This window comes from Bipolaris victoriae, assembly GCF_000527765.1.
Source record: "Bipolaris victoriae FI3 unplaced genomic scaffold scaffold_216, whole genome shotgun sequence".
Classification (NCBI taxonomy): domain Eukaryota; kingdom Fungi; phylum Ascomycota; class Dothideomycetes; order Pleosporales; family Pleosporaceae; genus Bipolaris; species Bipolaris victoriae.
In genome coordinates this window covers 1,628-14,288 of record NW_014575176.1, presented here as the reverse complement: position 1 = coordinate 14,288, position 12,661 = coordinate 1,628, and the positions used below count along the sequence as shown (strand labels likewise).

General features: G+C 41.0%; 5 protein-coding genes across 5 annotated transcripts; 1 reads left to right on the top strand and 4 right to left on the bottom strand.

Moving 5' to 3' along the window:
- Nucleotides 1-902: 902 nt before the first annotated feature.
- Nucleotides 903-1,118, bottom strand: COCVIDRAFT_115920 (hypothetical protein; the record flags this gene model as incomplete). The annotated part of the gene is made up of 1 exon (XM_014694783.1): nucleotides 903-1,118. One exon carries the CDS (start codon nucleotides 1,116-1,118, stop codon nucleotides 903-905), a length of 216 nt encoding a protein of 71 aa, XP_014550269.1.
- Nucleotides 1,119-2,080: 962 nt separating this feature from the next.
- COCVIDRAFT_115922 (hypothetical protein) lies at nucleotides 2,081-2,305 on the bottom strand (the record flags this gene model as incomplete). Its single annotated transcript, XM_014694782.1, has 2 exons — nucleotides 2,081-2,183; nucleotides 2,217-2,305. The coding sequence occupies 2 exons, from the start codon at nucleotides 2,303-2,305 to the stop codon at nucleotides 2,081-2,083; spliced, it is 192 nt and encodes a 63-aa protein (XP_014550268.1).
- Nucleotides 2,306-2,819: 514 nt separating this feature from the next.
- Nucleotides 2,820-3,056, top strand: COCVIDRAFT_115931 (hypothetical protein; the record flags this gene model as incomplete). Its single annotated transcript, XM_014694781.1, has 1 exon — nucleotides 2,820-3,056. A coding segment is annotated over one exon (237 nt), but the record flags the coding sequence as incomplete, so codon positions are not given.
- A 2,915-nt stretch (nucleotides 3,057-5,971) lies between these two features.
- COCVIDRAFT_43156 (hypothetical protein) lies at nucleotides 5,972-6,642 on the bottom strand (the record flags this gene model as incomplete). Its single annotated transcript, XM_014694780.1, has 4 exons — nucleotides 5,972-6,079; nucleotides 6,131-6,143; nucleotides 6,198-6,325; nucleotides 6,355-6,642. The coding sequence occupies 4 exons, from the start codon at nucleotides 6,640-6,642 to the stop codon at nucleotides 5,972-5,974; spliced, it is 537 nt and encodes a 178-aa protein (XP_014550266.1).
- Nucleotides 6,643-8,529: 1,887 nt separating this feature from the next.
- On the bottom strand, nucleotides 8,530-9,333 carry COCVIDRAFT_43155 (hypothetical protein; the record flags this gene model as incomplete). Its single annotated transcript, XM_014694779.1, has 2 exons — nucleotides 8,530-8,854; nucleotides 9,311-9,333. The coding sequence occupies 2 exons, from the start codon at nucleotides 9,331-9,333 to the stop codon at nucleotides 8,530-8,532; spliced, it is 348 nt and encodes a 115-aa protein (XP_014550265.1).
- Between the last annotated feature and the right edge of the window lie 3,328 nt (nucleotides 9,334-12,661).

Here is a 12,661-nt window from a genome sequence, read left to right as displayed (position 1 = left end):
GGACTAAAGTAGTGGATCTAAAACTAAAGGGGGGTTATTATATACTTTACAGTATTCTTAGCTAAAGTGTATTATAGCTTTGCTATCTAATATTATTCCATAAAAAGCGGGACGCATATTATCGAGATGTTCAGTAAGCGCTGAAGCGAGACAAGATATAATTCTCGTACATATTTGAAATTTATAGTATGTAAGGGGCTGCGCTCTATAAGGCAAGCGCTTAACTAGTATATAAGGGGTTGTAACGTACGTCCCTCCGTGACGGACATCCCAGTGTGCAATAAGTGACCAATTAGGTCACTTAAATCACAAACTTCTAGCAATTGGCCAGCTCTAGCACACTAGGATGTTAGAGGGACGCGCGTTAAGTGGCAAGGTTTTTTCCTAACTAGAAAAAGACTAGCGTAATAAGCACGACACTTTAAAGTGCTTCTACTTATTACGCTAAGCCGAAAGAGGCTGTTTATAGAATAAGTAAGCGTTATTAGCTAATAGGAAGCGCATCCGTAAGCAAGCACGAAGGCGCTTAGGTTAAACTCTAGATCGGTGTAAACAAAGTGTAACTATGATAACTAGTATAATAGCAGAGAGAACGTGGTAAACTTACTAGAAATTAGAGAAGCGTGTGCGGATTATAAGGAATAGAAAGACCTCTAGTAGGAACATAACTACGGAGAGGGAGATAGAAGCTATAAATAAGCTTAGAGAGACACCACAAAGTTAGTAAGCTTTTGAGAACAATTTTCTAAACGTGTCGTCTATAACTCTAGTCTAACGTTCCGTCCGTAGACTAGTTAGAAGTTTTCACATAGAACGAATCGATCCTGAGCGGCGAAGGTCTCTTTAATCTCTACTTCATCCTAGACTAGATTGATCCTTAGCAGCGAAGGCCTTTTTGACCTTCATTTTATTCTAGACACAACCCTATTTGGCCTAGCGTGGAAAGCACCAGAGTTCAAGAGTCTCGTACTTTCCACGCTAATATTACAAGTAATAAGAAGGATTCTCTCCTTAATAAGTAACGCGATGGCTGAAGGCCTATGGACGTCCACGTCAGAAGGTAATAACCATCGCGGGGCTAGGTCACGTAATGTGCCATCACGCCAAGACAGTGCCATCAGTGATAGCAGGGCTGTTATGTGACGGCAGCCATCAGAAGTAGAGACAACCATTAGTGATGGCAGGTCGAAGCCCTAATAGCAGAACTAGAAGCAATAAGGATATAAGGATGGATAGATTTTATTATTTACTCTCAGTGTAGTCAACTTAAATTATACTTTCTTACTAGTATCTTTACTTTACAAGATAGTTATATATTAGTCTATTAAATAGATTAGCGTTATCAAAACCCTAGTTATATCTATAACTCTTTTCCACCTAAACTACTAGACAACCCTCACGGAGCTAGTTATATTCTTAATCGCCCTAACCCGGAACAAGCCAGAGAAGTATTAGCACTAACCCCCGTGTAATAGCTAAGCCAAATAGGGCTATGTCTAGGATAAAGTACTCGCCCTACGGTGCCTAGTTCTTCTAAACTAGTAGAAGGCAAAAAGGCCTTCGCCGCTAAGAATTAATCTAGTCTAGCGTGGGTAGTCGAGAGACCTTTGAACTCTCTCGACTACCCACGCTAGGCTAGAAAGAGCTATGTCTAGGATAAAGTAGAGGCTACCTGCCAAGAAGTAAGTACATCCGGTACGGACCGTACTAGCCTAGTAGAAGACTAGATATTATTCTTTTATTAGCAACTTTGTGTCGTGTCCTATTTTTAATCTGTAATTATTATTAATACATTATAATAGGTTATTAAGGATAGTAAATTAATGGTGAAAAAGTGATTGTATTCTCTATCTCTTCTGGAGACGCGCCTGCGCGTCTCTTATGGATAGCATATTACTAATCTAGATTATGTTACTGTATCTAATACTCATTAACGCTGTAAGACGCCTTGATCTGTTAATGCTTAAATTACTTTAGAAGTCTATTCCTGGCAGCGTCTTAGTAGTACGCTTAGGTTGATGCGTTTCAGTCCGTTGAATTATTTCAGTAGAGGTAGAATTGCATTAACGATAGACTAGATTTAAGCATAGTTGGTTTTGGAGACAGTACTGATATAGGATTTAGAGATAAAAGAGTTTAAGTCTTCTGGCCTTTTCGCTGGCTTATAACCAAATATTATTCCTCTCTAGATATCCTTAGTAACCTAGAATATAAACCTAGAGTGGTCGGCGTTAGTTTTGACGAAAATAGCGTAGTAGTCTCGTAGTGCGCCAAGATAAGACACTAAGTAGACCGCGTAAGACATAGTAAGGTAGTAAAGGCAACAATAACGATATAAACTTAGAACTAAAAGGTAATTACTAAGACGTATAGCTTTAATATTTTTTAGTACTAGACGGATTGGGCGCGTTATATATCCATAAGCAAGACATTGCCACTCAATATATTATACCGCCTTAATGTGATAATTTTGTCCCTTTAGACTCCCTTTGATCAGGCTCGTGCTATAATAGCCAATCAAGCTAGATGAATAATAATACTATTCTTACTATAATACAGCAATAATACTTTATTGCGCGCTAATACCTTTGACCTAAAATTAAGATAAAGAATAAACTATCAAACACAGCGCATAAGTTAAGAGTAATAATTACTATGCCGGACGGCGAAGCGCCCAGGACGGCGACACGCCTGCTCTACCCTACCAATCACTACCAACATTACTAACGTCACCATACCACAACCATTCTAAATTAAGCCTATCTAGGCTACACTTTAAGCTACAGCTACTTTAGAACCTAGAGAAAAACTTTTATAATTATACTAAGAGCGCTAGAAGATTTAATGTTAGCCGTAGAACGCTCGTACGGCCGCATCAAGGTCTATCTACCTCACGCACTATCCGCTATCAAAATCAGCAGGCTCTCCACCCAGAACAGGAAATTAAGCTTACAGAATATATAGACCCACTTAGCGTAAGCGGCACAGAACCTAATAGAAATCTCGTTCAGAGTTTTGCTGCGGAGATCGCGCAGAAAGAGATTAGTTATCACTAGGTTAATCGCTTTGTTCAACACTGCCTATCTAGATCTTCTCTAAGCAAAACAGGTTACCCCTTATCTAGCCCAGCACAGCGGATGTCCTAGCACTTAGGGAGAGACGTTAGTAAGTAGCTATTTCAGTCAGGAAGCTCTTGGAAACATAGAAAGCTTTTTAACAATACTATAAATGATTGACCGTCTATAGACCAAGTATCGCTATTTAAGCAGAACAAACTACGTAAATAATAGATAATAAATTTCCTTAACTTCTAGAAGCATATATTCATGCCCCTAACCATACGACACGATACTATACTAGGAAGTAGTTAAGAGTATAAAGTTTCTATTCCCGAATTTTCTAAGCTATACAGTCGTCGTTGGTGTTACTAAGAGAGAAAGTAATATTAGTCTTCCGTTACGCGCGGATAGACGTTAGTTTTATTTTCTACTACACGGGCTTACGTTGAATAAAATTAAGCACAGTTTCACGACCACAGCTCTTGAAGTAGAATATCCATCCAGGCATATTCATTTCGAAACGGCTCAAGCGCTCAATTAATCCAGTAGTTCTAGTCATCATCCTATCATCCGCAGGCAAATATAGCTCTCGTATACTCCTAGTAACTTAGATACCAACCGGCAAATTCCTAGTTAATGATTATAAGTTGCTGATCTGTAATGTCCCGTAGCACTTTAGTCTTTGTTACTGCTAAAGAACTACGCAATATAATATTCTTTCGCTAGAAGTTTATGTGCGAGAAAACAGGTACGTAGCCTTAAAAAATATCCTTAAAGGTGCGCGAGTAATAATCCGCTTTATATCTAGAGAGGCCGTTCTCGACGTATTTTACTAACATAGCATTATTCAGATCTATCTCTGTATTAAATGGCCCTAAAAATAGATTCGATAGGTTGTTCGTCCAGAAGAGACTATCTAGCAACCCGCGATGACTAATACTATAGTATCCTCTAGGAGTCTCTATTTTTCGCATCTCCTCAAAAATCGACCGGAGTTTTAAGGAAACAGCCTCTTTTAACGCCTGATCCATCTTTGGCCACTCCAATTCTAGATTTAAGCCTTTAATACGTTCCATAACGATATAGTTACTGCTTTGGTCCGCGCTCCAGAATAATATATAGATGCGCGGCACTAGAACAGTTGTTACTTACTCTAGAAAAAGCTGCGTCTCTCCCTCTAGTAGTTCAACTTATACTCTATATTTAATAATAAAGTAATCACCAACTCTGATAACTTTACGCCCAGTAGTGTCGCTAAAGATTTCTGTTACAGATTGGATTTCTTCCACTATTAGAAGTCTTGCGGGAAGACTAGCATCATCGGCCATGTACAGAAGATTAAAAGGGGCCATTTTAGATACTATAGGATAAGCTTAAGGCGAAAGAGATTATTAGTTCGTTACGAAGGACTACGGCTGACTGCTAACACGATTATATAATTAAGAAGCTAAGCACGGGCCACGGGCCAAGTTAAGTGTACCCTACTCGACTAAGCAACGCCCTAGACGAAGTAACACCCCACCAGAACACTAGAATCGCCCACCACCCACTACCTCGCTTCTATTCCTATGAGCCGAAAAACCCTAAGTGCCGAAGATAGCTAATTAGATCGACAGGATCGTAGACTTTCTTATAACCGTTACTATCCAGTTTGTTTATTTTCGGCACACAGGGTTTTTTGGCTTATAGGGACGGACTTCAATACAATAATCTAGAAAAAGGCTAGCGTAGAAAGCAAGAGGCCTTTAAACTCTGCTGCTTTCCACGCTAGGCCAAATAGGGCTATGTCTAAGATGAAATAAAAGGCAAAAAAGCCCTCACCGCCAAAGATAAATCTAGTCTAGCGTAAGTAGCCAAGAGCTTTTAAAGAGCTCTTGGCTACCTACGCTAGACTAGATAGAGTTATGTCTCGGACAAAGTAGAGGTCACTAGCCAAGAAGTAAGCGCATCCAGTACGGACCGTACTAGTGTTAGATTGTAATAGGTTGTTAAAGATAGAATTAACTATGTTTTATTGTCTTAATCGATTAATCTGTTAATTAATATTTTTTTTTCTTTCTCTCTGATCTGCCTAATCCCCTGAGTGAGATCGCGGTAATTGTACACGCTGACTAATCACAGAGTTCTGGGTAGTCTTGTTATTACCCGGATTTTATCAACTACCTAATATATGCCCATATTCTAACAACTAGCCCAGCAGAAGACTAGATATCGTTTTTTATCGGCACCTCTATGTCATGTCCTATTTTTAATTTATAGTTAGTAGTTATGTACTTAATAATGCTATATAATTACCCGCTTCCACAATCGGCTTCTAGGTTTGGCTAGATGCGAAACTTCTACCTCGCACTTAATTAATGTATGTTTGTGCCTCTATGCCGCCAGAAGTCTACTAATTATATACACGGTCAGCTAGTGGAGTCGTGACCCGCTATCTAGTTAGAATATTCCATTAACTTACGGGTACACATAGCTTATAGGCTCTCTCTAAATTGAAGTTCTAGCGTTTCCGCAAAGAGTAAGGGTGAAAAGTGGCGATGTAGTTGGAGAAGTAGCTTAGCAGGACTTCCGCTCAGCGCTGGTCTTATAGTTTAATGCTCCCGTTGGTGGGTTTTAACCGACTAGATCTTTTACATAAGAAGTGATTTAAGACACTACTAATACGATAATTATAGAAAGTACGAGTATTAGATTGATAGAAGCTTGCTAGGGAAACTGTATTTGAGATTCTGTTGACTTGCGAGGCGAAGTATAACGAAATATGAGACGATTGTATTACTCTTAAAGCTAAAAACGATCGAAAGCATACCTAGAATTAGCTTTTCCTAATTTAAGAATACCTATACTACCAATATAGCAGCTAGATGCAACTAAAAGACTAAGCTGTTTTGTGGCCAAGGCATACACAAAAGTTAAAGATCCTGAACTAACAGTCTAGTAGTTAGCCGAAAGTTAGACAATCTGTCGACTGTGCGGTAGTAAAGATAATCTATATCTTCCTGTGAAAGCCACATGAGACCCTTAATATATGTCCCAAGCGAGGACGAATCGATAGCTTAAATTAGAAAGACTATTATAAATTCTCTATAAACGATCAGTCTTATATATATATTATAGGTAACAGAGTAGTCAGCTTACGAGTAAAGCATATTCACAGGATTACCTATAACTACCGGACCGCTACTTGTGCTTCGAAATGCCTTGTAAGCGTTATCATTAACTGCACCGATACGGTCAAAAGCGACAATGTTGGAGAGAGCATATCTCTTCCAATTATAGAGTATGTGTAGGAGACCTTAATACGATCAAGATATTTCAAAATATCCAGGTACGGTCTCAGCAACTCAGCTACACCCTCGTAATACTCTGCTCGTAGCGAAGCCATCAAAGGATCAGTGGATGGTGGCTCTCGATCATTCCAGGCCAAGTGCGGCATGATATTAGATCTCCATTTCTCTATGATTTTAATTTTCGACTCCGCAGAGCTCGTCAAAGTGCAAAAATGCTCTTCATCAAATCTCTTGATTGAGGTGAAATCTGGCGGTGGATGTTTTTTTGCAACCTTAAGTACTATTCGGAGCATTATTCTTGTCCACAAAACATCATTAGTGAGCCCTTCTATCGTTTCCTCTGGAAGTAATGTGCTCTAGTCATCAGGGCATTAAATGGAAGAGACAATGCTGAAGCGATCGTGGACGCCGCTAGGAAACGAGTTAGAGGGGCACTTAGACTAATATTTTTTAACTGACCTGGCCAGAATCTGGAAGGTCCTCACGCTTCTCTTTACTTCCTCAGAAACGTGCTTGTTTACCACTAAGCTGCTTGCTATCAGCCTGGTTATCTAGATAATGATGAATCGCCTTACTTCTTGACAATGTCCGTGTATATTGATTGAGCAAGGCACAGGTTTGCTAAACTTTCTCCAAGCATCCCATTTTGGTTGTTATATAGTGCAGCCAGAGTCAATGCTTGTGCGTAAGCGATGCTACGATCTCCACACTTACGCTTAAGAATATATTACGCCCAGTCATAGTAAATCTTGCCTAGTATAGTATCCAGACCCTTTGTGTTGTGTGAATCTGAAAAGAAGCTTCCTAGTGCAAGGAAGAGGGGTGCATGGGCATTTTCGAAGCTTGCTTCGACGAATTGGCTCCGCTCTGCTGTGTGACTCATATAGCCTTAAAAACGAACGCATATATCCTAAGGCCTATCAAAAATTAGATATAGAATGTTAACGTTAGTAATATAAACACCGAAGAGTTGATCAGTATTTTCGCTCAAAAATTCCTTCAATGAGCCTCGTCTCCTAGGTTTGTCTAGCGTGGACGGTGTGTAGGAATAATTCCTTCCCAACGCCTCTAGCAGGCCAGAAAACTTAGAAACCTCCTTCCCTGTATATTCTGTGAGATTGTATATCTTTAAAAGTGTTATTTCTTAACTAAAAGAAGTAAGTATAAAACTAGAAGCACGTAGAGGACACTTTATACAGTTAGTTAGGTTTCCACATATTTGCAAGGCATATTGTCTTCACAACATTTATCGCATAGAGACTCTCCGTTACATCTCCGCTTACGATCATGGCATCAATTACAAGCTTTAGAAATTCTAAACTTCGAAGTTCGGGGTGTTGTTTCGTCGGGGTAATTTTGGTGCTGCTCTTATTAGTCCAAAGCAAGCCGACTATACATCTCAGTGGAAACGGAAATTACGATCAAGCTAAATTGTAGATCTGCTGGTTAGCGATGCGTGTCCTAAGAAGCGTTTGGCTTTTTTCGAAAAGTAGGACGTATTGTGAAGGGACAGAAATTGATGAGGCCTAAGATTATTAGAGATTTGACGTATGCCAAGTAGCGTCGCCAGGCTTAGGGTCCTCAGGCTCTGGTGTTGCATCCTGTGGTTGAGGCCGCCACACCAGCTGTGCCGTCTCTAGGTCGATCTTAACACGTTGGAAGCGTCGCATAGGCGCTCGAGATGGCGATGTGATAAGCGGAGGCGGCGAGGATATATCAAGAGGTGTACCGGCGCGCTGTATAAGCGGTAGTGGTGGTGTAACTGAGCGGTCACTATTGCTAGAGTAGCAACCTTCTTGGGCGCGAAGATGCGCTAACACGGTGTTAGGTTTGTACGGCGTTATGCCTGTACGGCGCTAACCTGAGCAGATTGTAGACTTTGTAACCGTTAAGCACTGGATCTCCTCTATTGTAGCCATGAAGTCGGCCTTGTTGATGTCGCGCGAGCCTGTACGAGAGGCGTACTCAAGCGTCTTGCCGTGATACCACTTAAACGGTTGAAAGCAACCCACATCTAGAGGCTAGAGGAGGTGGGTTGTATGAGGTGGGAGGGCAAAGAGCTGTATCTTGTTGTCTTCAGCAAACTAACAAAACTGCTTCGTATATTGAGATTTATGCCCGTCTATTAGCAATAAGCGCCAAGCTCCATGGCGACTACGGCCTGTCACCTTGTTAAAGTGTTAGATCCAGGCATACACAAGTTTGTCGTTACTATATCCACTATCGGACACGCCTACAAGATACCCATCAGGTAGATCCACGATCCAATGCTCCATCACAGTAGCAGCTTTGACGATAACAAGAGGTGGAATAACCTCGCCTGTGGCCCGGATACACTCAATAAGGGTAATAAGCTCGCGATCTTTAGCGTTGTGGATAAAGACCGTACGTCCATTTTTGGTGTATAAGTACTGCTTTTTTGCAACACCAATGCGGCAGCCTGTCTCATCCATATTATATATATCATTAGGCAAGATACCGCGCTCGTCGATGAGGTCTTTAAGCCTAGTATAACAGTTAAGGAGCGTTGCTGGCTCCTGGGCAAGCTTATGCTGCACCTTAATTAACTTTGCCTTTACACGCCTATACTTTAGGTGCCTTGCGAGCCATCTTCGTGCCTAAAGCTTGCTAACCTTAGGCGTAACTTTATCTAGTCCTATATACGTATTCTTAAGGAGTAAGTTTACCTACTACTTAACTAGTCTACGATAAATACTAAAGCTAATATTATCGATAGTATTAAGATACCGCTTGAGAGCGAGATCTTGAGACTCGTTAAGCTGATATAAAGTAGGTGGCTTAGCGCGATTATATTAGTTTGGAAGTCTAAGATAGGCGCGTCGCAGGCGCTGATATGGCAAGTTGTGGGTAGTTGCATAGCTTTTAATGCTAGGTTGATAGAGCAGGCGTAACGCTTCGGCGTGCTTTTGTAACGCCACCACCTCTTCTTTATATACAGACTTTTTCTTATTAACCTTAGGCATAGTAAAAGCGAAATACGTAGTTAAGTTTATTTAATTATACGTTGTTGTGGTAGATATATGTACTAAAAGCTACGTGTTATCATTGAGGTGATTATTATCGTTGAGGTGATAAGTAGAGGTGCCGGACGGGCCAACGCCGCGGACGGGCCAACGCCGGATTTTCCCTACTAATACTATTACTAACTTGAAGCTATAGAGCTCTACATAAAAGCTATTATCACGAGAAATTTTAGAGTAGTAATCTAGTAGTAGTATTTATTTAATCTATCTACTAATATTTGATTGGTAGCTTGATGGGGCGGCCTGAACGCGAGCGTGGTGATGGTGGTGCAGCTGATTGATTGGCTGGCTCTGCACCACCACTACTATCGCCAACGATAATATTTTTTGATACTAGCTTTATACGGCGCTTAAGTCTAGACTTCTTACCTATTTAGGAGATTTTGATAGCTTTTTGAAGTCGTTTGTGGGCGGCTTGGCGGGCTATCCGGTGGGCAGCTGCTTCAGCTTTCTGCCTCTCACGATCTAGTTTTGCCTGTGCCCGCGCCCGTCGCCGTGCATCTAGTTCTTGAGCTTTCAGTAGCTTTCTCTCCTCTCTAGCTTTAATCGCGATAGATTTTTGGTGTTGTAACTCCTCATAATCGCGCTGTTTTTGCTCATATTGCTGGCGAGCTTGTCGCACCTTCCGTGGAGACCAGAAAGTAGCTCCACCATGATAATCGTCGGACAGCTCGAGCGTACCAGGCTAGATACGCTCCTTCCGCTGTCTCTCATCAATAAGAGCTGCCCGGAGCTGCTCGTTTTCTCGTTGAAGAAACGCTGTATCGGCGGATAGTTTCATTATAATTCTATTAAGCGCTAAGATCGATCTACTACTTATAGATTGATTGAGTAGCTGCCGAATCGTTCTCTAATCAGAAGCTAATGCTACTAATACGTCTCTATCGCTATTAGTAGTTATAGTTTTAAATTTTTGAAGTATAACCTCTAGATTGAATAGTAAGAGTCCAGTAGCTCTAAAAGCATAGAGAATTAATAATTCCTTGAACGCTGCGCACCAAGCTCTCCAGAATATTAGGAAGAAATGAGATTTGGTGAATAGTATCAGCCCTTGGCTGGTATCAGTGAAGTTTAATAGCTCCTTCAAGTATGCGGTGGATAGTGGCTTAAATAATCCAATATTGAGCGGCTGTAGCGTATGCGTTGAGTGCGGCGGGAATATAGCTAATAGTATTTTATTCTGATCACAATAGTCAATGAAATCCATTGTTATATGACTATGGTGCCTATCCATGGTGAGTAATCGGTAAGAAGATCGAGCTTTTGGCTTGGTGGCTGGATCGAACACTTGTTTGAGCCATTAGAGACCAATATTATCGTTTGACCAGCTAGTAGCTAATGCGGTGATATACACAGTATGGATATCTAGATTAAAACCTTAGAGCCATGAGTTCTAGATAGAGCTGGATTTGCTGGAGTAGATGATGCTTGGATCTAGATACGATCCATCCGCGCAGATACACGCGATCAGCGTAATCTATTCGCGATTACCATCTTAAATATTTAATCTCTTCAATTTAGACTTAAGAGTAGCTTTAGAAAAGATTCTGACTAGGCGGGACTATACTCTAATCATAAAGCCCTTCTCATCTATATTATATATATGTCGCGGCTCTACTTTATATTAATTGATTTTTTGGCGTAGAAGCTCAAAGTAAAGCTAATATTTCTTTTCTGAATCAGCTCGGCGCCGGTTACGATCGATTAGCGTGGTGCGCTTGAGTATAACGAGATGCGAGTTACGATGAACAAAGCGATCAACCTAGTAGTATCTAAGCTACTTCTGAGCTAGCTGCGACGCGATATTTCGAACGATACTCCGTGTAGGTAGTAGGCCTCGCTTATTAAGTCTATTAATATAGTCGATAAGCTCAGCTTTATGTTGTGGGTAGACTGCCTGCTGGTTTTGTGCAGCTGCTTGTCTAGAGCTAGAAATACCTCGGTGGCGGCGGCTCAGCGTTCCTAGGTCAACACCATATTTTTTTGCAATTTAAGAATACATAAGTTTTTCATTAGGCTTTAGCGCGTTAATAGCAGCAAGCGCAGCGTCAATTAATTACATTGTAGTCACGTTATAGGTGGTTGAAGTGGATAGAATAATTGGTGTTGGAGGACGTAATCCGGCGTTGGCCCGTCCGCGGCGTTGGCCCGTCTGGCACCTCTAGGCCCGTGCGGAGCACGGGCAATTTCATTAAAATTCTGCTACAGCAGCTGTTGGGCCCAAGTAGATGTCCAGTGATTAAAGGCTGTGCGTAGAGGTGGTACATATTTTAACCTCGAATAAGGATCCGCAGCACGGCATACTGAACGGTCATGGAACGATGTTGGTGATAGAGAGGCCGCGCATCTGTGGTTCTAATTAGCTTACGTCGGATTTTAGCTAGGAAAATAGAACGGCAAGCCCGTGACTGCAGATCTAAATGCTTCAGAACTGCCTAATTCCTATGGGGATTGCTCACAACCCTTGATTGTGAACTCTGTAGCCTAGCTAGCTGGTAAAGTGGAAGCTGTTACATATAGTTAGCCGCAGCGGAGGGGCCACGCTAATAAGCGGGTCCTAATTATGATTGCTATGCAGCGCTGTTAGATCCTTAGCGCGTTTGAATGCACACAGCGGAATGCTAGTTAACTCTATTACGCTTTGATTGTAATAATAATATAGCCTACCTTTGTTACAGTAAGCTTTTTTTACTTCTTTTAGACATGCTATACTAGTTTATATATTACGAGATTGAAAAAGAATTTTTAGGTTCGCCTGTTTTAAGGCTAGATAGAAGGCAGACGATCGGTTTACTATACGGCTTTTTATTAGAGGCCGTAGCGCTTACCACGGGCGCCTAAGAACGCTCTAAATCTAGTATATAGAGTGTTCCTTGCAGCTAGGCCGCCTTATAATCTTAATAAATATTTCGTTACTCTCTTCTCTAGTCGCCTTTTTCATTCTTTTTTTTGGCAGGCCTCTTTATCCTCAAGTCTATTACGCGAGCTGTTAGCGCGTTGTTATTAGCACTATTTAACACTACTAATATAATTGTGTTGCACGATAAAAATAGAGCGTAAACGATCTAGAGGTATAGTTCTATAATGCTGATCGTTTATAATGCGCGGTCTAATTAAATCATAGGTTCACAGTTACTCCCGAAAACTACACGCGAGCTATAATATCGCTCTTAAGAAGATGCTCGAGTATATCTATCTTCCTAGGAAACAATTATATTAATATAGGAGATTAGATGCTACTAGACCGCAATCTTCTTAATCTTCTAAA